Source organism: Oncorhynchus mykiss, chromosome 17 (assembly GCF_057628025.1).
Source record: "Oncorhynchus mykiss isolate SJ-2025 chromosome 17, ASM5762802v1, whole genome shotgun sequence".
Taxonomy (NCBI): Eukaryota; Metazoa; Chordata; class Actinopteri; order Salmoniformes; family Salmonidae; genus Oncorhynchus; species Oncorhynchus mykiss.
Genome location: NC_143038.1, coordinates 43,560,545 through 43,585,820, shown reverse-complemented (window position 1 = coordinate 43,585,820; position 25,276 = coordinate 43,560,545). Strand labels below are relative to the sequence as shown.

General features: G+C 42.6%; 1 protein-coding gene across 6 annotated transcripts; it reads left to right on the top strand.

The window, feature by feature from the left end:
• The first annotated feature begins 1,803 nt into the window (after window positions 1-1,803).
• LOC110494254 (la-related protein 4) lies at window positions 1,804-22,362 on the top strand. Of its 6 annotated transcripts, none has more exons than XM_021569186.3 (17): window positions 1,804-2,415; window positions 9,418-9,559; window positions 9,918-10,079; window positions 10,356-10,431; window positions 10,855-10,991; window positions 13,498-13,601; window positions 13,720-13,830; window positions 16,150-16,203; window positions 17,201-17,419; window positions 18,161-18,267; window positions 18,787-18,828; window positions 19,332-19,577; window positions 19,936-19,987; window positions 20,101-20,271; window positions 20,963-21,090; window positions 21,198-21,384; window positions 21,569-22,362. In XM_021569186.3, the coding sequence occupies exons 1-17, from the start codon at window positions 2,314-2,316 to the stop codon at window positions 21,947-21,949; spliced, it is 2,421 nt and encodes an 806-aa protein (XP_021424861.3). In that variant the 5' UTR covers window positions 1,804-2,313; the 3' UTR covers window positions 21,950-22,362. The 6 variants fall into 6 exon arrangements, with proteins under 6 accessions (XP_021424861.3, XP_021424862.1, XP_090061794.1 ...); XM_090205667.1 differs by lacking the exon at window positions 1,804-2,415 and adding an exon at window positions 2,598-3,099; XM_090205666.1 differs by lacking the exon at window positions 1,804-2,415 and adding an exon at window positions 2,602-2,677.
• Window positions 22,363-25,276: the final 2,914 nt, after the last annotated feature.

Below are 25,276 nucleotides of genomic sequence, written 5' to 3'. Positions count from 1 at the left end.
GAGGCTAAAAACATTTTACAGATGCACAATTGAGAGCATCCTGTCGGACTGTATCACCGCCTGGTACGGCAACTGCACCGCCCGCAACCACAGGCCTCTCCAGAGGGTGGTGCGGTCTGCCCAACGCATAACCGGGGGAGACTACCTGTCCTCCAGCACACCTACAGCACCCGATGTCACAGGAAGGACAAAAATATCATCAAGGACATCAACCACCCGAGCCACAGCCAACCACCGAAGCCACGGCCAGTTCCCCTCCACTATAATCCAGAAGGTGAGGTCAGTACAGGTGCATCAAAGCTGGGACCGAGAGACTTAAAAACAGCTTCCATCAGACTGTTAAAAATCCATCACTAGAGGCTGCTGCCCTATATATATAGACTTGGAATCACTGGCCATTTTAATAATGGAAGACTAGTCACTTTAATAATGTTTACATACTGCTTTACTCATCTCATATGTATATACTGTATTCTATTCTACTATATTTTAGTCAATGCTACTCCGACATTGCTCAATCTAATATTTATATACTTCTTAATTCCATTATTTTACTTTTAGATTTGTGTGTATTGTTGTGAATTGTTAGATTATACTGCACTGTTGGAGCTAGGAACACAAGCATTTTGCTATACCCACAATAACATCTGCTAAATATGTGACCAATAAAATTTGATTTGATCTATTTATGTGTGTCTTTGTTTATCTATTTATATGTGCCTTTATTTATTCATGTATTTATGTGTACATTTCTTTCTTTCTAATTATGGCAGGTTTATTAGTACACCATATTCGCCCTCCCCCATACACTGTGTTCAACAGCTGCCCAGTGGAAAGCAGTTACCCATGATGACTCAGAAGCCAATTGAAAGAGAGGGCAGGCTTTCCCTGGGCAGTTCCTGCCTGGCCCAGGACGCGGGTCGCAGTGATTCTGCATTCATAACCAAGTGGGAAGGAGAAATGTACCACATCTGACTGGTAGGAAAACAGTTGAATGGCCCGCCAACTGGTAATTAGGCCTACTGGTGGGAAACTCATCTATCACTGAACTCCAATTTCTCCCACATGCTGAACTCTGACATCACCTAAGGAAATTACCTCTTAACAGCATTTTCGGCAGTTAAATGTAACATAACATTATTTATAAAAAAAACAATCTATTCATATGGAGTTTGAACACTATAACAAAGACACTACAGTATGAAGTTTGACAGAGACTGCTTCTCCAATAGAAATCCCAGATCAAGCTTGTAGGCGATGTCATGGTGAAGTAGCTAAACTCATGTGCCGATGTAACAGTTTAACTACAGTTCGTTCCCTCGCCCCTTCCCGGGCTCGAACCAGGGACCCTCTGCACACATAGACAACTGACACCCGCGAAGCATCGTTACCCATCGCTCCACAAAACCCGCGGATCTTGCAGAGCATGGGGAACCACCACTTCAAGGTCTCAGAGCGATTGACGTCACCGATTGAAACGCTATTAGCGCGCATCACCGCTAACCAGCTAGCCATTTCACATCTGTTACACAGAAACACTTCATCAGATCTAAAGGTCGTCTCGCGCCAAACTGCGCAAGCTGTCAAATCAAAAGCACTCCTTTTATATAACGTTGTTTTTGATGAAAATTCAAATGCGTCAGTTTGTCACTTGCACGAGGTTGGAATAATAACATGTTCAACTACTTAAAAGACAGTGGCTCGAATCTAGGTTGTGCCTTTAGATTTGACAAAAATGAACAACTAAGGAAGAATTTGTCCCTTCTCTCAGGCTTCTCAAATCTGAGCCTGTTTCTGCTTGGTCTGTTTCGCAAGAGTTCCCAGAAGTCTTGCTATGTTGCACCTCTGGGTTTAGAGACTCTGTGACTATAATTAGTTTACAAGCATGATAGATGTACTTATGGTTTATGATTGACACAGTTTGTTTGCCATTAGTCAATCAACGTTTCAATGAATCAAAACACATGAATGCATCTAACTCGTATTTACGACTTTACAACTGGTCATTACCACCATCCCACTTGGTTATGAAAGCAGCATGAGACCCACTAGAGACAAGGTCAAGTTGTATGTTGGTTCAACACGCGGAGAATTGTCAGTGGCGCTTAGCTAAACTTCGAAAGGTGTAACGTTATGCCGCCATGAGAACGATTTGGTTTGTAACCGATAAATAATAGACGATTGATTATTCTATTTCCTTTTTATTGTGCCATTTGCTCCATTGATTGCAATCCGCTACAAAACATCGCAAGTTGAGCTGCGAGTGATAGCTTTCACTTGGGGGGTGGGGTGGGATTGTCAGGAGCGGTCCGGATGAGTTCGGAACAGTGTCTGGCTCTACAGCAGAAGGAGGTCAAGTCGGGATCGGACGAACGTGTGCAAGGGGAGATAATATCGAAAGATCAAGGCGGAATGGTAAGTTTGGGCCTTGTGCTAACTTGTCCCCCCCAAAAAATCTTTCAAGTTCCTCATTGATTACTGCATTGTTGATTTTAGAGCTTGCAAGAAAGACATTTCACTGTACTTGTCGTGACATTAACTTGAAGCTAATCATGTTGCGCTAACATTACTGCAATTCCATTAAACAGTCTGCGGTTGACTGACACTTGCATTGGCAGGTTCTGCCGCGTGTTTCTTAGTTGCCAGTCTGGTGTGTAACCTCTAAGTACACTTTACGGTAACTAACGTTAGCTAACTGTTTTTTTGTCGACACGTTAGCAAGCCTAGTAGGTCGACTAGTTCAACTTTAACTAACGTGTTAGATCCAATGATGTAACTCGCTTAGCCGCGTTACTAGTACCTAGTTTTGTAGCTAACGTTAGTCGAGCTAGCAAACACCTGGCGGTATCGTTAGCCTTAGCTTAGTCGTTCCATGTACCTACAATTCATCCAATTAAACAATACTGTAACGTCGTTGTGTAACCAAAGACCGAGTGTAACGTCTTTGGTTTAACCCATCTAACGTTAACTTAGCTAGGTACAGTAGCTTGCTTAGTTGATTGTTGCTAGCTAACATGGCTAGCAAAAGTTAGCTAATTCATGCTAGCTCGTTGGTGGCGTCTGGGTTGGAGGCAGTAGGCAAGGTCTTCAAACTTGACAGTAGGTACAGCCAAAGACGATGGTACAACTAATTGAGTTGGGTAACGTTAGCTTGCGACTGTTGGCTTACGTTAATTTACAACATGTTTCATGCAAACAGTAACGTTAGTTAGACATGCAACTGGTTGGTTTCTTCGAATTTGCATACTCGTTTAATGACTAGTATCTTGTTACTCTAGCTAATGTACATTTTCGGTGGTGGTTGAAGGTCCAACGATACCCTCACCCGTGGGGGGGGGGAACTGATTCTTAATTGGTGTAATGTTTAGTTTACAAAACCTACTAGGCCTAAACCTACTAGAAAGTGGCCAGAAGAAGCTTTGGGAATGTTGGGGAGGAAGAAACCTTAAAAGGAACAAGCTCCTACGTAGAAAGTAATGTAAATTACAGTATATGTGTATATAGGCTGAGATGTTCTGCTACCCTGTAAAGCTTTATTGCCTATACTGGTTTGCATTTCACATCTATTCACCGAACCTCATTGAGGTAGATTGATAGTCATGCATTCAGTAGTTAGGCCCTAGGCTAATCGTCCACTTCCTAAGGCTAGACAGCTCTTCCTGACAGTAGGCCTCTGGGCTGTTAAATAACTAAGTCCAAGTAATCATACTTACTCCAAAAAACCCAGTAGGTTGAAGTTTTTTTCACTATGGCACTGGGATATTTCACTTCTCTGTAAAAATAAATAAATAATAATATGTATGTTTGACAATATCATGGACCAGGAGTGAGAACAATTTCAGTACTTTGTAAGGTATCACCAACCCAAAACAAAGGGGTTCAACAGGCGCCGATTACGTGGATTTTGATTAAGGTAGCCCCCCCACCTCTCTGATTCAGAGGGGTTGGGTTAAATGCGGAAGACACATTTCAGTTTAATGCATTCAGTTGAACAACTGAGGTATCCCCCTTTCAATGTCGACCATTGTCTGAATTGCTTGCAAAAATCTACTCATTGTATTTTGAATTTGTCTTAGGCAGGTCGTGTAATGGACGAGAAAAGTTTGGCGGAAATAACCTGGCAACCAGAGGGTTGTTGATATCAAATCCTAGATGTACTTACCTGAAAGGCACTTCATCCACCACAACTCCACGGGTGCCCAGTGTGGCAGCATCCCCCACACCTCCAAAACCTGTCTTTTGGGGGGGAGGGGTGCAGTTTCAGTTGGAACAATTTGTTTTCTTATATTAAAATTGAAGTGATTTGGTGAACCTCGCTCGTGATGATTAACTGTGCCTGAGACCTAAAAGAGTTGTTGGCTCCCTGAGCTGAAAGTCTTGTGACATGCAGGAGACCCAGGTTTAAAAAAAAAAAAACAGTTTATCTCATTGGTACTGCGACTCTGCGAGAGGGTCATATGCGAGTGTGGTGATTGAGGTTGTTCAGTGAACCTCATTCCTGTGTTGAGTAACCTTGTCTAAGACCTGAAGACTTGTGTTGGCTCTCCGCAGGCTAAGAATTGTGGCTCACAGTCAGACGTTGGCCTACTTTCTCAGACCAGGATTCTGTTTAACCCAATGGCGTATAAATCATTGGTTCAACCCTTTCCCTCAATCATGTTTAATGCCCTCTGACATAACTGATGCTATTTATGTGGCATTTTTGCTTTCCTGACCACCTCTGTAGCCTGGTCTCAGAGCAAAACATTGTTACTAAAATCTGTTACACTTCATTTAGTATGTTACATTAGCTTACATTATTTGACCCGTTTAGTATTATAGATTACGTTCAATAAGACGATAGGTTACTTAAGGAAAAAACTAAAGCTAGGTGGGCGAATAACACCCAAGGTTGCTTTCCTAGCCACTGTGCTTCTACATCTGCATTGCTTGCTGTTTGGTGTCTGGGGTTTCTGTATAGCACTTTGTGACATCGGCTGATTTTCAAAAGGGCTTTATAAATACATTTTGATAATTTGATCGAGAGTTATGGACAACTTCAGCATTTTAGCTAATTTGCAACTCCAAGTACTTACTCCCTTTTAGCTTCTTTGCAAGGACATAGTATGTTAGCCAAACCTTCCAACCCCAAACTTAACCCTTTAACCTAACTAACATTAGCCACCTAGCTAACACTACCAACAGCAAATGGGAATTCATTTCATATGTATTGCAAATTCGTAACACATTGTATGCATTTCAATTCATAACATACTGTAAGTCCTACAATGCGTATTATATTGCACGACTGCTATAGAGCAATAGTAATGGCATCTTTTTGTAGGCATTAACTTTGAACAATGGCAATGGACAAAGCCGATGGTGAAATGGTTTTGTAGGGTTATTGGCTAAATGCCAAAAATAAGGCCTGTGGTAAACCGCCTCATGAGTTCTTCTACATTTTTGTTATATAGGAATTTGCTCAGGTAATGTCAATTTTTGTGAATTTGAAGCATTTTTGTAATTAATCATTCATATCAGTCAGTTAACATGGCGTTTAGCTCATAGAACAAAACGTATAAGATCTCCTAAGCCTGTGTAAACCTCAGACCTTATTTTTGGTAGTTATCCCAAACCCTAATCTTTCCCCATGAATGAATGAGGTAACATTTCCCGGTTTTATGACTACAAGCTGGCGAGCTCTATTAAATTGGTAGACAAATTAAATGTAACCTAACATGCAGTGATGGGGAAAAAAAGCATTTGATCCCCTGCTGATTTTGTACATTTGCCCACTGACAAAGAAATGATCCGTCTATAATTTTAATTGTAGGTTTATTTGAACAGTGAGAGACAGAATAACAACAACAAATCCAGAAAAACTCATGTCAAAAATGTTATAAATTGATTTGCATTTTAATGAGGGAAATAAGTATTTGACCCCCTCTCAATCAGAAAGATTTCTGGCTCCCAAGTGTCTTTTATACAGGTAACGAGCTGAGATTAGGAGCACTCCCTGTAAGAGTGTGCTCCTAATCTCAGTTTGTTACCTGTATAAAAGACACCTGTCCACAGAAGCAATCAATCAATCAGATTCCAAACTCTCCACCATGCCCAAGACCAAAGAGCTCTCCAAGGATGTCAGGGACAAGATTGTAGACCTACACAATGCTGGAAAGGGCTACAAGACCATCACCAAGCAGCTTGGTGAGAAGTTGACAACGGTTGGTGCGATTATTCGCACAAAAGTACTGTCAATCTCCCTCGGCCTGAGGCTCCATGCAAGATCTCACCTCGTGGAATTGCAATGATCATGAGAACGGTGAGGAATCAGCCCAGAACTACACGGGAGGATCTTGTCAATGATCTCAAGGCAGCTGGGACCATAGTCACCAAGAAAACAATTGGTAACATACTACCCCATGAAGGACTGAAATCCTGCAGCGCCCGCAAGGTCCCCCTGCTCAAGAAAGCACATATACATGTCCTTCTGAAGTTTGCCAATGAACATCTGAATGATTCAGAGGACAACTGGGTGAAAGTGTTGTGGTCAGATGAGACCAAAATGGAGCTCTTTGGCATCAACTCAACTCGCCGTGTTTGGAGGAGGAGGAATGCTGCCAATGACCCCAAGAACACCATCCCCACCGTCAAACATGGAGGTGGAAACATTATGCTTTGGGGGTGTTTTTCTGCTAAGGGGACAGGACAACTTCACCGCATCAAAGGGATGATGGACGGGGCCATGTACTTTCAAATCTTGGGTGAGAGCCTCCTTCCCTCAGCCAGGACATTGAAAATGGGATGGGTATTCCAGCATGTCAATGACCCAAAACACACGGCCAAGGCAACAAAGGAGTGGCTCAAGAAGAAGAACATAAAGGCCCTGGAGTGGCCTAGCCAGTCTCCAGACCTTAATCCCATAAAAATCTGTGGAGGGAGCTGAAGGTTCGAGTTGCCAAACGTCATCCTCGACACCTTAATGACTTGGAGAAGATCTGCAAAGAGGAGTGGGACAAAATCCCTCCTGAGATGTGTGCAAACCTGGTGGCCAACCGCAAGAAATGTCTGACCTCTGATTGCCAACAAGGGTTTTGCCACCAAGTACTAAGTAATGTTTTGCAGAGGGGTCAAATACCTATTTCCTTAATTTAAAATGCAAATCAATTTATAAAATTTTTGACATGTGTTTTTCTGGATTTTTTTGTTATTCTGTCTCTCACTGTTAAAAGAAACCTACCATTAAAATTATAGACAGATCATTTCTTTGTCAGTGGGAAAACGTACAAAATCAACAGGGGGTCAAATACTTTTTTCCCTCACTGTTTCATACTAAATGGAGTGGCATGGATCTAAGTATCATAACATACATTTTGCTCTGAGACTAGATAGCCGTCGATGCTGTAAAATAGGTACTTATGTTATTCCTGGTTGCTCTACAGTGATTGCTATTTTATGTTCTTTGGAATTCAAATCTGCAGCGTATACTAGAGGTCGACCGATTTAATTATGGCCGATTTTTCAATTTTTCATTGATTGCTAATCTGCTTTTTTGATGCTGATTACATTGCATTCCTGCGTGGCAGGCTGACCACCTGTTACGCGAGTGCAGCAAGGAGCCAAGGTAAGTTGCTAGCTAGTATTAAACTCATCCAATTAAAAAAAACAATCAATCTTCACATAACTTGTGATTAACTACACATGGTTGATATTACTAGGTTAAGTAGCTTGTCCTGCGTTGCATATAATCAATGCAGTGCCTGTTAATTTATCATCGAATCTCAGCCTACTTCGCCAAACGGGGGATGATTTAACATTAATGTTATAGCGAGAAATAGTCCACGCATCAATTCTTATAACTACAACCTAAAACTTCTTAACTGGGAATATTGAACCACCAGCTTTCATATGTTCTGAGCAAGGAACTTAAACGTTAGCTTTTTTACATGGCACATATTGCACTTTTACTTCTCCATCACTGTTTTTGCATTCTTTAAACCAAATTGAGCATGTTTCATTATTTGAGACTAAATAGGTTTTATTGATCTATTAAGTTAAAATAACTGTTCATTCAGTATTATTTTCCTTACGTATAATTTTTTGGGGGCAGATTTTGATTTTTTTTTGGTCCTCCAGTAATCAGTATCGGCGTTGAAAAATCATAATCGGTCAACCACCAGCATGTTGCTGGAACGGCATGTATGCCTGTCAACATGTGCTCATTCGTTGTTCTATTGGCAGAGGGTAGGTAGGGGAAGAGTTGAACGAGGGTTTTGATTTAAGCGACGCTTCGACCAATTGCGAGACTATCTTTGGTGGAGACGAATGTGTGAACGAGAGGTGATGCACAAAGTCAAAGATGGTGGCTAAATGAGTTCACTCAGGCAGTTTACCATCGGTGGGGTGGTCGGTTTAAGGGAGTGACTCGCCTAGACACCAATGTGATAGCAGCTGGGTCTGATCTGCTTAGTTTATTGAACCAGATGGAAAAAAACTGCGAGTTGGGTGTCTCCCTTGCTCTTCAGTCTCTGACGAAGTGTGTCGGTACTTGTGGAGAGGTCGGAGTCTAACAGTACCATAACCAAAGAAAAATCCATTGAGTACTCATGAAAGCTCCTTCACTGTAGCATGCGCTCACAGTTTGCAGTTTTGGTATTCGTCCTAATGTGAATTGAACTATGTTGTCGAGTTCCACCCATTGTACGTTTTTTTTCTTCTATTTAAGTGAGGACCGTCTTGGATTAGCTGGCTACATTAATTAAATCAGTTAGCTAGCGAGTCAGTACAACATTGTGAGGAAATGTTTGGTCTGTATAGGGGTCTAGTCTAAAGTTCGTCTGGAACTAAATTTTATGGCGCTATAGGAAGCCGGCGTAGCATTCCTGTCAATACACACTACCGTTAATCAATAGTTGCAATTGGGGAATACCATAATGCTTTAGATCATTGGTGAGCGTGCAAAGTATCAAACTTGTTAAGAAATGGAGTTGTAGCTAGTAGGCTACATGTCGCAATTGATTTCAGAATCTTAAACAACAAGAACTTGTGTAGTCCTCCTGCCTGGCAGGACATATAATGCCTCCTTTAAATTTAGTCCATTCATTAGCTGGGCAATTTATTTCATTTCCCCCCCCCATTTTTTTTTCTCAATTCATTCCCTTTTTCTGATAGTAAAATGATTACCTATAAACCTTGGAATGTGTTTTTATGTGGAACATTGAACATTTGAAAATTACACATTCATAACGCATCACTCCAAATGGACTTGCGTAGCCTACGGTTGATTTATGTTTGATGGTATATGTGTTTGACAGATATAATTGGCTGTCTTGAAAATGATGCAACTTTGGAATCTGAATGTATGTGCTCTAAATTTATGTTTTGACTTTGCCAGACACCTACAGCAGCCTTAAGGAGTTTGTGCTTTTCATCACACAGGTAACCACAAAGGGAGCAGGTCTGAACCCCAATGCCAAAGTCTGGCAGGAGATCTCTGCGCCCCAGAGCCAAGTCCCAGATGAGGGCATAGAGGGCCCCTACTTGCTCCAGATGACCCCTAACTCTGCTGATGTCACTGAGGGTGTGGGCCAATTTAAATGCACCCTGGAGTTTTTATTTCAACACTACATGCATACACAGGCCTTCATAGATCTGTCACCAGACGAGCAATAGCTTGAACAGATTTCTCTCATTCTGTACACGTTGTGTTAAGCACGTGGTTTTAGGCTTTTGATTTGCAGATTTCAGAGGGTACAATGGCCCTTTTTGGAAGGACTATTAATCAAGGCCTGAGATCATCCTAACCCTGCTCTGTGGAGGCACTGAAAACCAAGCTCTGTTATGAGACTGGATTACATAGCCTCCCTGGTTCAACCTTGACATTCTCTTTCTCCATTCAGACTCTTATCGACCACATGACTCTCCCCTCTTCCTCCCAGGTTACTCAGAGGTCCCTCCTACTGGGGCTAAGGGGTATGGCATGGGGTACTCGGACCCATCCTTGGACAGCAGTGCCCCTGCACCCACAGAGGGGGTATTGAACGGCATGGACCCCCCTGAGCTGGGATACCCTCTCTATGACCCTGTGACTGGTTCAGCAGGTCAGTAGCAGTCCTTTGGTCAGCTCCCTCTGGGTCAGATGCTTTTGAGATGCCATGCTCTGATCTGGCGTTGAAGGGAATTGGATACATTACGTTTCTCAGTTTTGCCTTTCACCAAGTATTGTCATTGAGTGTTACATTAATTAATTTCATAATTACCAATAGTAACGATCCGAGATGTAAGGCTTTGGCCAACTTTTCCTATGCACAAGGGCTGGTACTAGGCATTGCAGCCTTGAGTCAAACATGAATTTTGATCTGAAATTGTTTGTGCAGTGGAGGAAAAGCAGCCGCTCTTAGAGGTGAGCATCAGAGAGTGTCTGAAGAAACAGATGGAGTTCTGCTTCTCCAGGTGAGTATGTAACTGCTTTTGAGAGCCTATTTCAGATGGTTGTTATAACTTAAATACAGTCAGAATTGAAATGTCATTGAACTAAGAAATTCTACATGGTGTTGTAGTGTATTGAGTAGACCTTGGATTTGTACCCCCGGTGATCAACATCGCGCTTGGAAGGACCCAGGAGCGCTTTGACTGGAGGGCTATCCTCTTCATATCTCTCAATCTATTCACTCTCACTTTCCTACTCCTTCTACACCTCTTCCTCTCATTCCCCCTAGCTCCGTCAGCACAGTGTGACTGACCTAATGACCGTGAGATTATGAGATCTGAGGGGAACAAGGAAAAGAAACATGGACATATGAGTGTATGATTTTGATATCTTCGCGTAACAGACATGGCGTGTTGGTTTCTCATGCCGTGTTGCTGTCTCTTCAGAGAGAATCTGTCCAAGGACTTGTACCTGATGTCCCAGATGGACAGTGACCAGTTTGTCCCCATCTGGACCATCGCCAGCATGGAGGGCGTCAAGGTTCTCACCACTGACATGGACCTGATTCTGGAGGTGCTACGAGGTACAAACCCATGTCTTTAACCCTGTGGGAGTGGGGAGAACTGAGGAAATAGCCTGTCTGGATAGGCTTATAGCTGTAGCCTGCTACAAGAATGGTCTGAAACCAGCTCAGATGGCTGGCTAAAAATCCTGTATAAGAACAGTTAGCATACAAGTTGTAAAGGCTCTTACCAGATGTTGTTGATACACGGCTGGGAACGAGATTAGTGGTAAAAGTAACAATGCGATGGCTGTAACGCCACCAGTAGATGCATTTATAATTGTATAGAGGAATAATAATGCCAATTGGGGTAGTCAAACTTAAAACAAGGTAGTATAGTGCCTTGCAAAAGTATTCATCCCTCTTGGTGTTTTTCCTATTTTGTTACATTACAACTTGTAATTTAAATAGCTTTTTATTTGGCTTTCATGTAACGGACATATACAAAATAGTCCAAATTGGGGAAGTGACATTTTAAAAATTACTTGTTTAAAAAAAACATTAGTGGTATGTGCATATGTATTCACCTACTTTGCTATGAAGCCCCTAAATAAGATCTGGTGCAACCAATTACCTTCAGAAGTCACATTAGTTAGATTGTGACACTGATATAAAGTCCACCTGTGTGCAATCTCAGTGTGTGTGTGTGTGTGTGTGTGTATATATATATATCTACCTGTTCTGAAAAGCCCCCAGAGTCTGCAACACCACAAAGCAAGGGGCACCACCAAGCAAGTGGTACCATGAAGACCAAGGAGCTCTCTAAACAGGTCAGGGACGAAGTTGTGGAGAAGTATAGATCAGGGTTGGGTTATAAAAAAATATCTGCAACTTTGGCCATCCCACGGAGCACCATTAAATCCATTATTAAAACATGGAAAGAATATGGCACCACAACAAACCTGCCTAGAGAGGGCTGCCCACCAAAACTCACGGACCAGGTAAGAAGGGCTTCAGAGGGGCAACAAAGAGACAAAAGATAATCCTGAAGGAGCTGCAAAACTCCACAGCGGAGATAGGAGTATCTATCCATAGGACGGACCACGTTTAGCCGTACACTCCACAGAACTGGGCTTTACGGAAGAGTGGACAGAAAAAAGCCATTGCTTAAAAAGAAAAATAAGCAAACATGTTTGGTGTTCGCCAAAAGGCATGTGGGAGACTCCCCAAACATATGGAAGAAGGTACTCTGGTCAGATGAGACTAAAATTGAGTTTTTTGGCCATCAAGGAAAACTAGAGAATACCAATGTTTTTCATTGGCACTGGGAAACTGGTCAGAATTGAAGGAATGATGGATGGCGCTAAATACAGGGAAATTCTTGAGGGAAACCTGTTTCAGTCTTCCAGAGATTTGAGATTGGGCCGGAGGTTCACCTTCCAGCAGGACAATGACCCTAAGCATACTGCTAAAGCAACAATTGAGTGGTTTAAGGGGCAATAGTTAAATGTCTTGGAATGGCCTAGTCAAAGCCCAGTCCTCAATCCAATTGAGAATCTGTGGTATGACTTAATGGTTGCTGTACACCAGTAGAACCCATCCAACTTAAAGGAGCTGGAGCATTTTTGCCTTGAAGAATGGGCAACAATTCCAGTGGCTAGATGTGCCAAGCTTATAGAGACATACCCCAAGAGACTTGCAGCTGTAATTGCTGCAAAAGGTGGCTCTACAAAGTATTGACTTTGGGGGGGAGCATAGTTAAGCACCCTCAAGTTTTCCATTCCCCCCCCCCCCTTGTTAAACAAACATATTTTGCATCTTCAAAGTGGTAGGCATGTTGTGTAAATCAAATTATAGAACCCCCCCAAAATAAAAATCAATTTTAATTCCAGGTTGTAAGGCAACAAAATAGGAAAAATGCAGGTAGGTGAGGAAATTGCATTTGGAACTTCTTGATCTATTTGAAAGGTAACCTTAAATGGTGGATTTTCAAGCACTTTGGGTAGGTATGCCATGAACCTGGCTTTGGGAGCAAACTCACTCAAAGGTGAGAAAATAGTCCTCAGTGTCATTATTGGAAAAGGCTCTAGTAAATCCTAGTGGGTGATATTTCTGACACGTTGTTCAGGGGTCGCATTAGCTTTCAGAAGTCTGCTGCCAAATTGTCTTAGAATGAAAAAGCAAGTTTAAAAAAAAACATTTTTTTTGCAAAAATGATGCATGGCTATCATATTTCAAATGTTTGTCATAGAATGCAGCCAGCTACATTTCCTAACTTCAAGCAAAACATTAATTTTGCATTTTAACTGGCTACACCTAAGAAAAACTGTACCGGAGAAAAATAGCCTTCACATCAGTCAGAGTGCTGGTGATCCAATGGCGAGAGCAAAGATATTTCATCCAGGTGGAGAAGTGCAACTCCGTTGCAACTGTATGAATTGTGAAATTAGTCCCTTTACGTTCATGATTTGGCGTGAACCCTAATTGTATTTTATTTTTCTGCGTTTGACTTTTTCCTTTCCGGCTAGAAAAAAAAAAGCTAAATCCTGCGTTAATGAGACCCCTTGGTTGATGTGTGTGGTTTCAGCCTCGCCCATGGTGCAAGTTGACGAGAGTGGGAAAAAGGTTCGGCCCAACCACAAGCGCTGCATCATCATTCTGAGGGAGGTGCCCGAGACCACACCGGTGGAGGTAACCAAATGGGAGAATTCATGTTTTTACAATTTACCTTAGCTCATTACATGTGACAAATATGGTTATTTTGTTGAACTGTAAACCCTCATCTTCTCTCTATTTCCTTTTCCTTCAGGAAGTGGAGACCCTCTTTAAGAATGAAAACTGCCCTGAAGTGCTTAGTGTTGAATTTGCGGCCAATAACAACTGGTACATCACGTTCCGGTCGGACACTGATGCACAGCAGGTAGTTTCACATTCTTAACTAGCGATGGGGGAAAATCGATAGTTGTATATCCCAATAGTATTGTGGATCATATCAATACTTTGACCCCAGTATCGTTGTTGCTAGGTAGTGTTAGCTAGTGCTAGTGTCATGGGAATTCAGTACTGAGAGAGATTTGCTAATATCTTCAAACAATTATCTGTATTTAAAATAAGTTAATTACTGCAATAATGAGGCTGCCCCTCCCCTAACCTTTACACAAATGCAGAGTACTTATCTAGATATATCTATCAGCAAAAAAAGAAACGTCCCCTTTTTCAAGACCCTGTCTTTCAAAGATAATTCGTGAAAATCTAACTTCACAGCTCTTCATTGTAAAGGGTTTAAACACTGTTTCCCATGCTTGTTCTGTTCAATGAACCATAAACAATTAATGAACATGCACCTGTGAAAAGGTCGTTAAGACATTAACAGCTTACAGGCGGTAGGCAATTATGTCACAGTTATGAAACCTTGGGACACTAAAGAGGCCTTTCTACTGACTCTGAAAAACACCAAAAGAAAGATGCCCAGGGTCCCTGCTCATCTGTGTGAATGTGCCTTAGGCATGCTGCAAGGAGGCATGAGGACTGCAGATGGGGCCAGGGCAATAAATTGCAATGTCCGTACTGTGAGATGCCTAAGACAGCGCTACAGGACGGACATCTGATTGTCCTCGCAGTGGCAGACCATGTGTAACAACGCCTGCACAGGATCGGTACATCCGAACACACCTGCGGAACAGGTAGAGGATGGCAACAACTGCCCGAGTATCACCAGGAACTTACAATACCTCCATCAGTGCTCACACTGGCCGCAATCGGCTGAGACGCTGGACAGGAGGCTTGTAGGCCTGTTAGGCAGGTACTCACCAGACATCACCGGCAACAACGTTGCCTATGGGCATAAACCCACCGTTGCTGGACCAGACAGGACTGGCAAAAAGTTATCTTCACTGACGAGTCGCGGTTTTGTCTCACCAGGGGTGATGGTCGGATTTGCGTTTATCGTCGAAGGAATGAGCGTTACACCGAGGCCTGTGCTCTGGAGCGGGATCAATTTTTGGAGGTGGAGGGTCTGTCATGGTCTGGGGCGGTGTGTCACAGCATCATCGGACTGAGCTTGTTGTCATTGCAGGCAATCTCAACGCTGTGCGTTACAGGGAAGACATCCTCCTCCCTCATGTGTTTCCTTTCCTGCAGGCTAATCCTGACATGACCCTCCAGCATGACAATGCCACCAGCCATACTGCTCGTTCTGTGTGTGTTTTCCTGCAAGACAGGAATGTTGGTGTTCTGAAACATTATTCAATTTCTGTTAGTCACATGTCTGAATCTTGTGTTCATAAAAATATTTACAAATGTTAAGTTTGAAAGTAAACGCAGTTGACAGTGTGAGGATGTTTTTTTTGCTGAATTTATATCTGACATATCAATGCTCAGTCATGGTTGGTTCACCCCCCCCATGTAGACCAGGGAGCATTATAAGCCACTCTGGGTTCATTCTGTTATCTGCATGTGGGTTGTTGTCTTAACCCCACCCTGGCTTAGTTTCCCAGATGCAAGAGCGATTTAGAGACCATGAGGAATTGCTCCAAACTCCTCCTGGCTATCTCTCGGTTACACCCACCACATCTTGTCTATGCAATGCAGTCTTCAACTCATTTGTCAGCTCAAGCCATCTCTAGTGACCATACACCTAGATTAGCTGCAGGGAACTAGAGTGGAGACCTTAAAAACAGACTAACAGGACAGAAATATCCTCCTATTTGTTAAGTATTAATTGCTAACTATTAATATCAAACAAATCAGGGAAATGTGTAATTTTCTATCACACCTGTCAGCACTACCTGTGCTGAAACACTGGTGTTTTTCATCCTATAGCTTGTTCTTCTAGTTTTTAAATAGTGTGCCAACATGTTTTCAGCACTTTATTTCCATGAGTGATCAAAACAAATTTTCTCACGCTCTCGATTGTCTCCCTGCAGCAGACCATAGTGAGAAATGATTGGAACATCATCGCAATATAGAATCACAGTGCATATAGAATTGATACATAGCGTATCGACACCCAAGTATCGCGATGTCCCTGGCCATTCCCAGCCCTATTCACAACTAGCCGTAGTCAGTGAAAATGACTTGCAAATTCCAAGTCCTCATTCAATGTTCACATTGTTTTTTTCCCCCGATTTGTGGGGAGAGAATGTATGCACTCATTAGGTAAGTCGCTCTAGATAAGAGCGTCTGCTAAATTACTCAAATGTAAATGTACTTTTATTTATTCTCGCTTCTCATTCCTCAGGCCCACAGATATCTAAGGGAAGAAGTGAAAACATTTCAGGGAAAACCCATCATGGTTAGTACATTTTACATTTCTTTTCTCACGTAAGACATGCTTTTCTTTGATCAGATTTATTTTAGTCAAGGGGAGGCAATGTGTAACATAAGTCAACTGTACAGCTCTGATATCAGCTGATAGGAGTTGGGGGAATGCGGTGCTGTACCTCCCTCACTGTTCTGCAGTCAGCTTTTATGAGGTCAAGTCACTGCGTTTTAGAGGGGGTTGCTGTCTCATTGCCGGGAGCTTGTGGCTGAGCTGTGGCTACACGACGGCAAGGTCACCTTGAGTTTGTGCCTGCATAAGGATCCGATAAGGAAGGCGAGGCCAGCCAGGCTGCAAGCAATTTCTCTCTCCCTCTGTTATATTAGTCTGAATTCCATCTCCCACATTCAAGAAGATATGACATTGTCCACATTTCATTCAACCACTCTTTAGCAGTAGTTATTTTTGATCCTACTTCATTTAAGAGCGAATGACAATGAATTTCGAAGTCATTCATTGACCTTCGACAACTTCAATTTAATTTGGTGCACTAGATCAAGTAGGTTAATGCATTAAGCTCTGGCAAAAGCGAAGCCCGCAGTGTTGATCATTGTGCATGCAAGGACCCAGGAGCACTGACTGTGGAGGACTCCTCTTCGGCTCTCTAAATCTCTCTCGTCTCCTCTCTGACCTTTCTCCCTTTTTTTTTTTCATCCCCCCTCTACACCTCTTCCTCCCTCTGTCAGCACAGTGTGACTGAGATTGAGTTCTGAGGGGAACAAGGAGCATAGCCTCCATTTCCTTCTCTTTTTAAATGGCAGAGTGGGGACACAATCATGTGAAGCATATTTTAATCTTGAATTTGTTTATTCAATGGACTGCATGTTGTACTGAGTATTAATGTGTGCTAACATGTCATGTGTTCGTACTTCATTCCCACCCTCTTTGCATTCCTCCACACACACACACACACACACACACACATCTCCCTGCCCCACCTGTCTGTCTCGCTCTCTTTTCCTCTGTCCAGGCTCGTATCAAGGCCATCAACACATTCTTTGCAAAGAATGGCTACCGTAGCGTACTGGACTCCAGTGTGTACAGCCAGCAGGGCCAGTCTCAGTCCCAGTACACCTCTACACACCACTATATGCAGCAGGTGTTCAGCCCCCAGCAGCAGTACCCTCTCTACCCCCTGGTGCCCCCCACCTGGAACCCATCGCCTGCCCCTTATTTCGAGACCCCACTGGTAAGGCCCAGATGAATGTGGTTCCCTGTTCAAATCAAATTGTATTTGTCCCATGTGCCGAATACAACAGATGTAGACATTACAGTGAAATGCTTACTTATGAGTTCTTAGCCAATAATGCATTTCAAGAAAGGAAAACGTTTTCTTAACTCCCTAACGCAAAAAATAAAAATGAACACGATAGAATTACATAAGAATAACGAGGCTATATACAGGGGGTACGGAGGTAATTTGTACATAGGGGTAAAGTGACTAACTTGTATATTGTATTACACTTGGTTATAAGATCTGTTCATTCCTAGGCTGACCAGCCCATCCAGATCATGTAATGGAGAGTGTGGCGGTTGCTTATCATGGGAACAATGGTGTTGGTTTACCTGTGGCTACTCGGTTCTGAACAAAGAGATCAAATTGAGTCCAGTTTTCAGCAAATGGCTCCTTTCTTAAAATAAAGACATGTGACCCAGTGATGACAGGTCAAAGTGCATAGAGTGGTTTCAGGCTGGAAGACAAGCCACTTGTCCTGTTCAGACTCATATGAATATACCATGTGTCAGCTGTAACACACACCCTTAACCTTGCTATCTGGGGTGCGAGTGGTCATGACATTTAGTAATGTAGCACTGTCAGGATCAGCTGTTCCTGTAAGAGCTGTGTCGTAACTGAGGTGATTAACCTTTGTCATTGACCGGCTACACTGAGTGATCGTGGGTGGCATTTTTTTTCTTCTCTTTCATCCAGGCCCCGTTCCCCAACAGTGGCTTTGTGAATGGCTTCAGCGCCCCTGGGAACTACAAGACTGGCACCTGTCCCCTGGGCCTCGGACGATCGCCCTTCAACAGCAACCGGTAGGTGTTTTCGCTCAGGGCAAGAACCCCCATCCGGCTTCAACTTGATCCTTTATCAAATGGCTTTGACCCAATGATGACACATTGATGCGCATAGAGGTGCTTCAAGCTGTGAGATGAAGGCTTTTGGGTTTCTTTCTCCTCCCTCCCTCCTACTTTTCTTACCAACTCTCTCTTGCGCCCCAAAGTCACCAGTCTCCACACTTGACCCGATGAGCGTTAAGATTATGAGATCTGAGGGTTCAAACAGGCGTTTGGCCATACAAAGTGGACCATTTTGAATTCTGTCACAGCCTTACAAAATTAGATGCATTCTGACGTTCTGTTTAAATAAAATAAAAAAGCTGGGTTGACTAGCACTGGGGTGGTTGTTGTAATTGAGCAGACAATGTGATTTAGTACATATATGATTCATATTTATGTTCCTGAACAAAATAAGACAAATTATATTTGTTAGTCGTTTTTTGGGGTCTGCTGTCATGAATAACTTGTTGCCTTTTACTTCCCCCTGTCCCACAGTGTCCCCCTCTATTCCAGAAAGAATGTAATCAATGCCTTCAGGTATAAACAGTTATCAATCACGTTATCAGTTGCTGCTCCACCTCCATTTCATCCATTCTCATTCTAAAACATACATTTTAGCAAGATAGTTTCAAGTTGCATTATCTATCAATTTTAATGCTACAGTGTAGTGTCCTTGAACTGTGGCAACCCTCCACTGATATTTGAGAAAGCTAGCGTAACTCACAAATGACGGTATATGAAACCGAGAGCTTGGGGATTAAATTCAAGTTTGCACTTTGACTACAAGATGCAGAAAGTTCATTACCATCAGCGTGTGCTTAGCAAACAAAAACCCTTCCCTTAGTATTCTATACAGTAGCATAGTTACAATATTCACCATCTTAATGTTTAATGTCCTTATCCTCTCCATATCTGCATGAATCTTACTGGAACAGCTCTAGCTGTTTTGTGATCAAGTTATTGTATCTTTAGACTGAATGATAGCTAGCAGTTATGCCTGGTGAGAATGAGATCCAGTTATGACTGATTTCCTTCCTCAGGAACCATGTGAAGAGCCAGCCCCAGCCATGTGATGAAACCCTACCTCCATCTGTGACCCCCGTACCCCCCCTGGTGGATGGCCTGTCTGGCCCCTCCAGCCCTCAGCCACCCCGCATGACTGGGGCTCCCCTGGTTAGCACCCCTGAACCTGGCCCTGCTCTCACCTCTTACTGCCTCAGGGACACCCTCCCACTGGCTTCAGAGGGGATGTCTAACGGAGACCTGGGCATTGCTGGCAGAAGCAGGTCAGTCTCCACAGACAACAAACGCACACACTCACAACCTGCTCATACATGAAATGCCATCATCACATTTGGTCTTTACCAAATGGCTTTGACCCTATGATGACAAATCAATGCGCATAGAGGTGCTTCCAAGTTGTAGGATGAAGACTTGGGTTTCACTCTCCTCTCTTTCTTTCGCTCAAACTCTCTTCTATCCCCCCAATGTCACTAGTCTATACACTTGACCCGATGAGCTGTAAGATTATGAGATCTGAGGGTTCAAACATGTCTTTTTTGGCCATACAAATCCTTCTCAGAACCACAACAATGCCTTTTACTCTTGGGCTTCTTATGCTCATCTTGGTGATAATGTTTGTAGGAGAGGCAGCTACAGAGGGATGCGCAGAAGGAGAGAGGACGAGCGGCTCATGGTCAGTTACGTTTTCCATAATTTCCACTTCTGTCACTTGTATTCTATACCCTATCTGACCCCAAGCGCAGTTGGATTGAAGCTAAAAACACGTTTCTTGTGTGTTGTTTACAGAGGCCCATCCCTCTGAGCGAGGTTAAGGTTCCACAGCCCAAGTTTGACTTGGCAACCTCCAACTTCCCTCCGTTGCCTGGGTGTACGGTCAGCATGCAGGGAGAAGAGCCCGTGCTGGAGACGCGCATGTCTGACGTGGTGCGGGGTGTTAAGGTGGTGACCAGTGACAAAGTAAGGAGAAACTCTTAACGATATTGCACTTCGTTTTTTTTCTTGACACAAACAAATAGGCTTACTAACTGGTTAGAATTGTTTTTCCTGGTCAGGCCACTTAACCCCAACTCTTACATCTGGCAGGTAGCCTAGTGGTTAAGAGCGTTGGGTTAGTAACAAAAGGTTGCTGGTTTTAACCTTGAGCCGACTAGATGAAACTGCCTATGCTCTTGAGCAAGGCACTTATCCGGTACCAGAGCGCCAAGTCTAGGTCCAAAAGGCTTCTACACCCCCCCCTTATGCTGATGGTACTCTGTTATCTATGCATAGTCGCTTTAACTCTAGCTACATGTACATATTACCTCAACTCACCGGTGCCCCCTGCACATTGACTCTGTACCAACTGGTACCCCTGTATATAGCCTTGCTACTGTTATTTTACTGCTGCTCTTTTTTTAAATAAAATGTTTTCTTAACTGGATTGTTGGTTAAGGGCTTGTAACTAAGAATTTCACTAAGGTCTACACCTGTTTTATTCGGTGCATGTGACAAATACAATTTGATTTGAACCCTAATGTTCTCCTGTGGTGTTGCTCTGTATAAGCATGTCACCTAAATGACTAAAATGTAATCACTCTCTCATTGTGGTCTCAACCAAATGCCATGTTATTTTTTTCCCTCCAAATCAACTGTCCCATCTCATTTCCAGCCTGAGGTGAATAAGGAGTCTGTGGCCCCTCCTGTTAGTACCCAGGAGGGAACTGGGAGCGTGCCCAGTCCTGTCATGCCAGCCCTCAAACCCCCCACCCCTCTAGTTGTGCAGCCCCCTGTTCCAAGGTATAGTCTTCCTCTGGTTTACGGTCACAAAGATGTGCTGTAGGGATTTCTAAGATATTTAAATGTTGGAAATAAACCTTAATAGAAATCTTTTCTTCTGTCTGCAGTGTTGCTCACCCGGTAGAGAAGCCTGAGCCTCATGTCCAAAGGGAGGCTGCTAGAACCCCCACACCACCCTCTTCTTTGCCAACCCCATCACAGCCCGCTGCTGCTACCAAACCCACCCCTATCCCCACCAGCAGTCAGTCCATCTCCACGACAACACCAGTCCCCGCTGCCCCCACTACCGCACCGGTAAGACTTCACTCACTACCTGGCTGATTTCAATGGATAGATAATGCATTGGATATGTCAGTTAATACATTGGATATGTCAGTTAACACATCTGGTTAAAAAGAGTTAAACGAAAAGCTGTTATACCTATTCTTTTTCTCCTCCCCCTATTCTGTTTCCTGTCTATATTTCACCATCCAACCAGGAGCCAAGGAAGCTGAGCTATGCTGAGATGTGCAAGCGGCCAGCCACCCAGCTCCCAGCCCCCAGCACCCCCAACCCTCCCATCACCTCTGCCAGCCAACCCCTGCAGGAGCTTCGGGTCAACAAGGCGGACGAGCCTGCCGCCTCCAGCAGCAGCAATGGCGATAGGCCAGAGAAACCTGAGGGGTCTGGAGAAGGCCTGTCCCTTCGTGACCCCCTGGGCACATACCGTTCGGGTAACGGCCCTTCCCGATCCGGAGGGATGGGCCTAAAGTACCGGGATCAACAGCGTGGTGCCTCTATGAGACGACGGATCTCCCCCCACAGCTGGGCTAGAGGGAGTGGGAAGGAACAGAACATTCCACCCCGGTCGCCGAAGTAGTTAAAACCACAACCAATAGACTAAAAGGAAAACAAACAGATATGTTAAGACAGAAATATATGAATATATATTATTGGATGAAAGAACATGTGCGTTCTTAATCTAGAAGACCCTCCTGGAGCTCAGTCGGACACACACTGACCTTTGTTTGGGAAAACACTGAAAGCGGTAATCATTTTAAGTGGGGGTGAACATGAGTGTCACAAAACAATGAAGGACTTGTTTGAAAGAACAGTGAGATGCTGACATGTGGCCTCACCTTGGTTAGCTTGAAGAATGGGCCCTCCGCTAAATCGATTAATTTTATTTTTATGTGAAAGTGGGGTTTGAGAGAGGGGGGGGACAAATGTATGGTAAGTAAAGCCTTGTATCTCAAAAATACCAGTAGTTGCAAAATAAAAAACAACAGTTGAGCTGTTAGCAAATCTAGTTTATATGCAACTAAGCAAAAGATGTGGATATCCACCGATATGACAACTGAGTTGATACTACTTCCTTATAAAAAATTATATTGAGGGAGGGGTTAGTAGGGTATTGTTCATTAACTGTGTGGAAATGTGCTTTTATGAAGGTTGGAAGCAAGAGATGGCCACATGGTTCAGGAGTTGTTCTGAGAGTTGGGAAGCCTGTCAAGTCAAGCTGCACATTCATTTAGGTGAAGAAACCGTCTTCGACATGTCTGCTTTTAGTCTGGAATTAAAAAAAAAAAGCTTTAACCAGTGGGGAAATGTGAATTAAAATCGATGCATTTCTTTTCATGGTTGACGGAAAATTTTGGTACAGCCTTGCATAAGTACAACATTGAAAACTTTACAATAGTGCATGAATACTTGAGCAGTGCAAATTTGGGGAAGTGTTTGTATAGTCAGACTGATGTAACTGAATTGTTATATTTTTTATCTTCATTTACTCTTTCTTCCATATAGATGGTTAAATGTTTGGCTGTGTATGTCATGGGTAAAGGCTCATAGAGGGAGTAGTCTTCCCTTAGTTTAGGCATTCAGTTATTGAGACACTCACATCCTAGACACTAATGGTGTATGTAACTGGCTGGCTTTTCATGAATTCTACAGTGTTGTACATAGCCATTTAAGAAGAGCAGTTAAAAAAAAAAAAGTTGTGGCTTGCGTAGAAGCTGTACCTATTGTATTAATCTTTACAATTGTATTTCCCAACCTATGTGGTCAAATGCAGGTTCAGCATTGATTATATATACTTTTATTTTATGTCTTGAAAGTCAAATAGAAACCCTTCCACCCCCGATATCTGTTCAGTTCAACATGTTCTATTACCATATCTGTGCAACAGCCTCCCGGGTAGTCTTTCATGCATTTTGGTTGGTTGTATCATGTAGAGTAGGCTAGATGGTATTTCAGAGTAGTAATGGCAGATTTAGTGCAATGGTATCCCAAGCATGAAACTGGTCTCTGGAATTCGATGTATTCCAACTTGCTCATTTAAAATGGCAAAAAATAGGCCTGAATTCTGAAGCAAGTGAACACTCAATTCTCATAAGGCCGTGTCTAGATTTAACAGTTAATTCTGTTTCAGTATTCTGATCATAGTCCTAATCATGGATTTCCGAACGCGTCATGCATCTACGTGTAAAATGTCTGGTGTCCGTATGCCCTTTTCCCGCGCTATATTAAAATGCTAGTATGCGTTCTACGAACGGTGGAATAGGTAAAGTATGACAACACAATTGATGGCTGTAGCTACCAAGCAACGCTAAGGGGATTGCAAACGGGTTAACACTAGCCAAACATTGTTTTCCAAAATATTAGCTAGCTGGCTAGCATTTGAGTCCAGAAAACACGTTCCTTGCGTTTGAGGAACGTATTTCCTCAAGTTAAATTGAAATGGTGCCTCCGTCCCAAAACAAGTTTTCTGGAAACGTTTGGGTGGAGGGCTAATGACGTCGATCACTGTATGCGATTTCGGTAGGCTGATTGCGTCAGGATTAGATGGTTATTTTTCCTCGTACATTTCATGTTTTGATTTTCTCTTAGATTTGAATATTTGAATGCATATCCAATTATGTTTGAGATCTGTACATGTCCATTGATTGCTAAAAGGAAACTTGAGAGCATTTGTCGTTCACAGGTCACTTATTTGTATTTTTATTTTGTAAAACATTTTAGGAACTCAGGTGTCTCAATGTACTGTTTAGAGTTAGAATAGTGATTACACAAGGTACAATTTAGACATTTGGTTGGGCATAAGCAGTTTTCCCCTGTCAGTCACTCTTAGCCATGTCAGCAAATACTTTTTAGATTGGTAAATTAGTCTAGCAGGCTATCTAAACTTGTATTAGCACTGACGAAACCCACCAGGAATGCAGGGCACTGATTTTGTTAATCACTCTCACTTGGATCTCATGTTAACATGGCATAAGTCATTGCACAATACAGAATTAGTCTAGCAGGCAATTGGCTTTAACACTGCACAGATTCCTTTCCATCCCATGGCTATATATATATATATATATATATATATATATATATATATATATATATATATATATATATATATATATATATATATATATATATATATATATATATATATATATATATATATATATATATATATATACAGTGCCTTGCGAAAGTATTCGGCCCCCTTGAACTTTGCGACCTTTTGCCACATTTCAGGCTTCAAACATAAAGATATAAAACTGTTATTTTTTTGTGAAGAATCAACAACAAGTGGGACACAATCATGAAGTGGAACGACATTTATTGGATATTTCAAAACTTTTTTAACAAATCAAACTGAAATTGGGCGTGCAAAATTATTCAACCCCCTTAAGTTAATACTTTGTAGCGCCACCTTTTGCTGTGATTACAGCTGTAAGTCGCTTGGGGTATGTCTCTATCAGTTTTGCACATCGAGAGACTGACATTTTTTCCCATTCCTCCTTGCAAAACAGCTCGAGCTCAGTGAGGTTGGATGGAGAGCATTTGTGAACAGCAGTTTTCAGTTCTTTCCACAGATTCTCGATTGGATTCAGGTCTGGACTTTGACTTGGCCATTCTAACACCTGGATATGTTTATTTTTGAACCATTCCATTGTAGATTTTGCTTTATGTTTTGGATCATTGTCTTGTTGGAAGACAAATCTCCGTCCCAGTCTCAGGTCTTTTGCAGACTCCATCAGGTTTTCTTCCAGAATGGTCCTGTATTTGGCTCCATCCATCTTCCCATCAATTTTAACCATCTTCCCTGTCCCTGCTGAAGAAAAGCAGGCCCAAACCATGATGCTGCCACCACCATGTTTGACAGTGGGGATGGTGTGTTCAGGGTGATGAGCTGTGTTGCTTTTAC

Coding starts and splice junctions, on each gene's coding strand:
- LOC110494254 (XM_021569186.3), top strand. CDS start 2,314: ATGAGTTCGGAACAGTGTCTGGCTCTACAGCAGAAGGAGGTCAAGTCG. Junction 9,560..9,917: donor CTCTGCTGATGTCACTGAGG/GTGTGGGCCAAT, acceptor TCTTCCTCCCAG/GTTACTCAGAGGTCCCTCCT. Junction 21,091..21,197: donor GTGCAGCCCCCTGTTCCAAG/GTATAGTCTTCC, acceptor TTCTGTCTGCAG/TGTTGCTCACCCGGTAGAGA.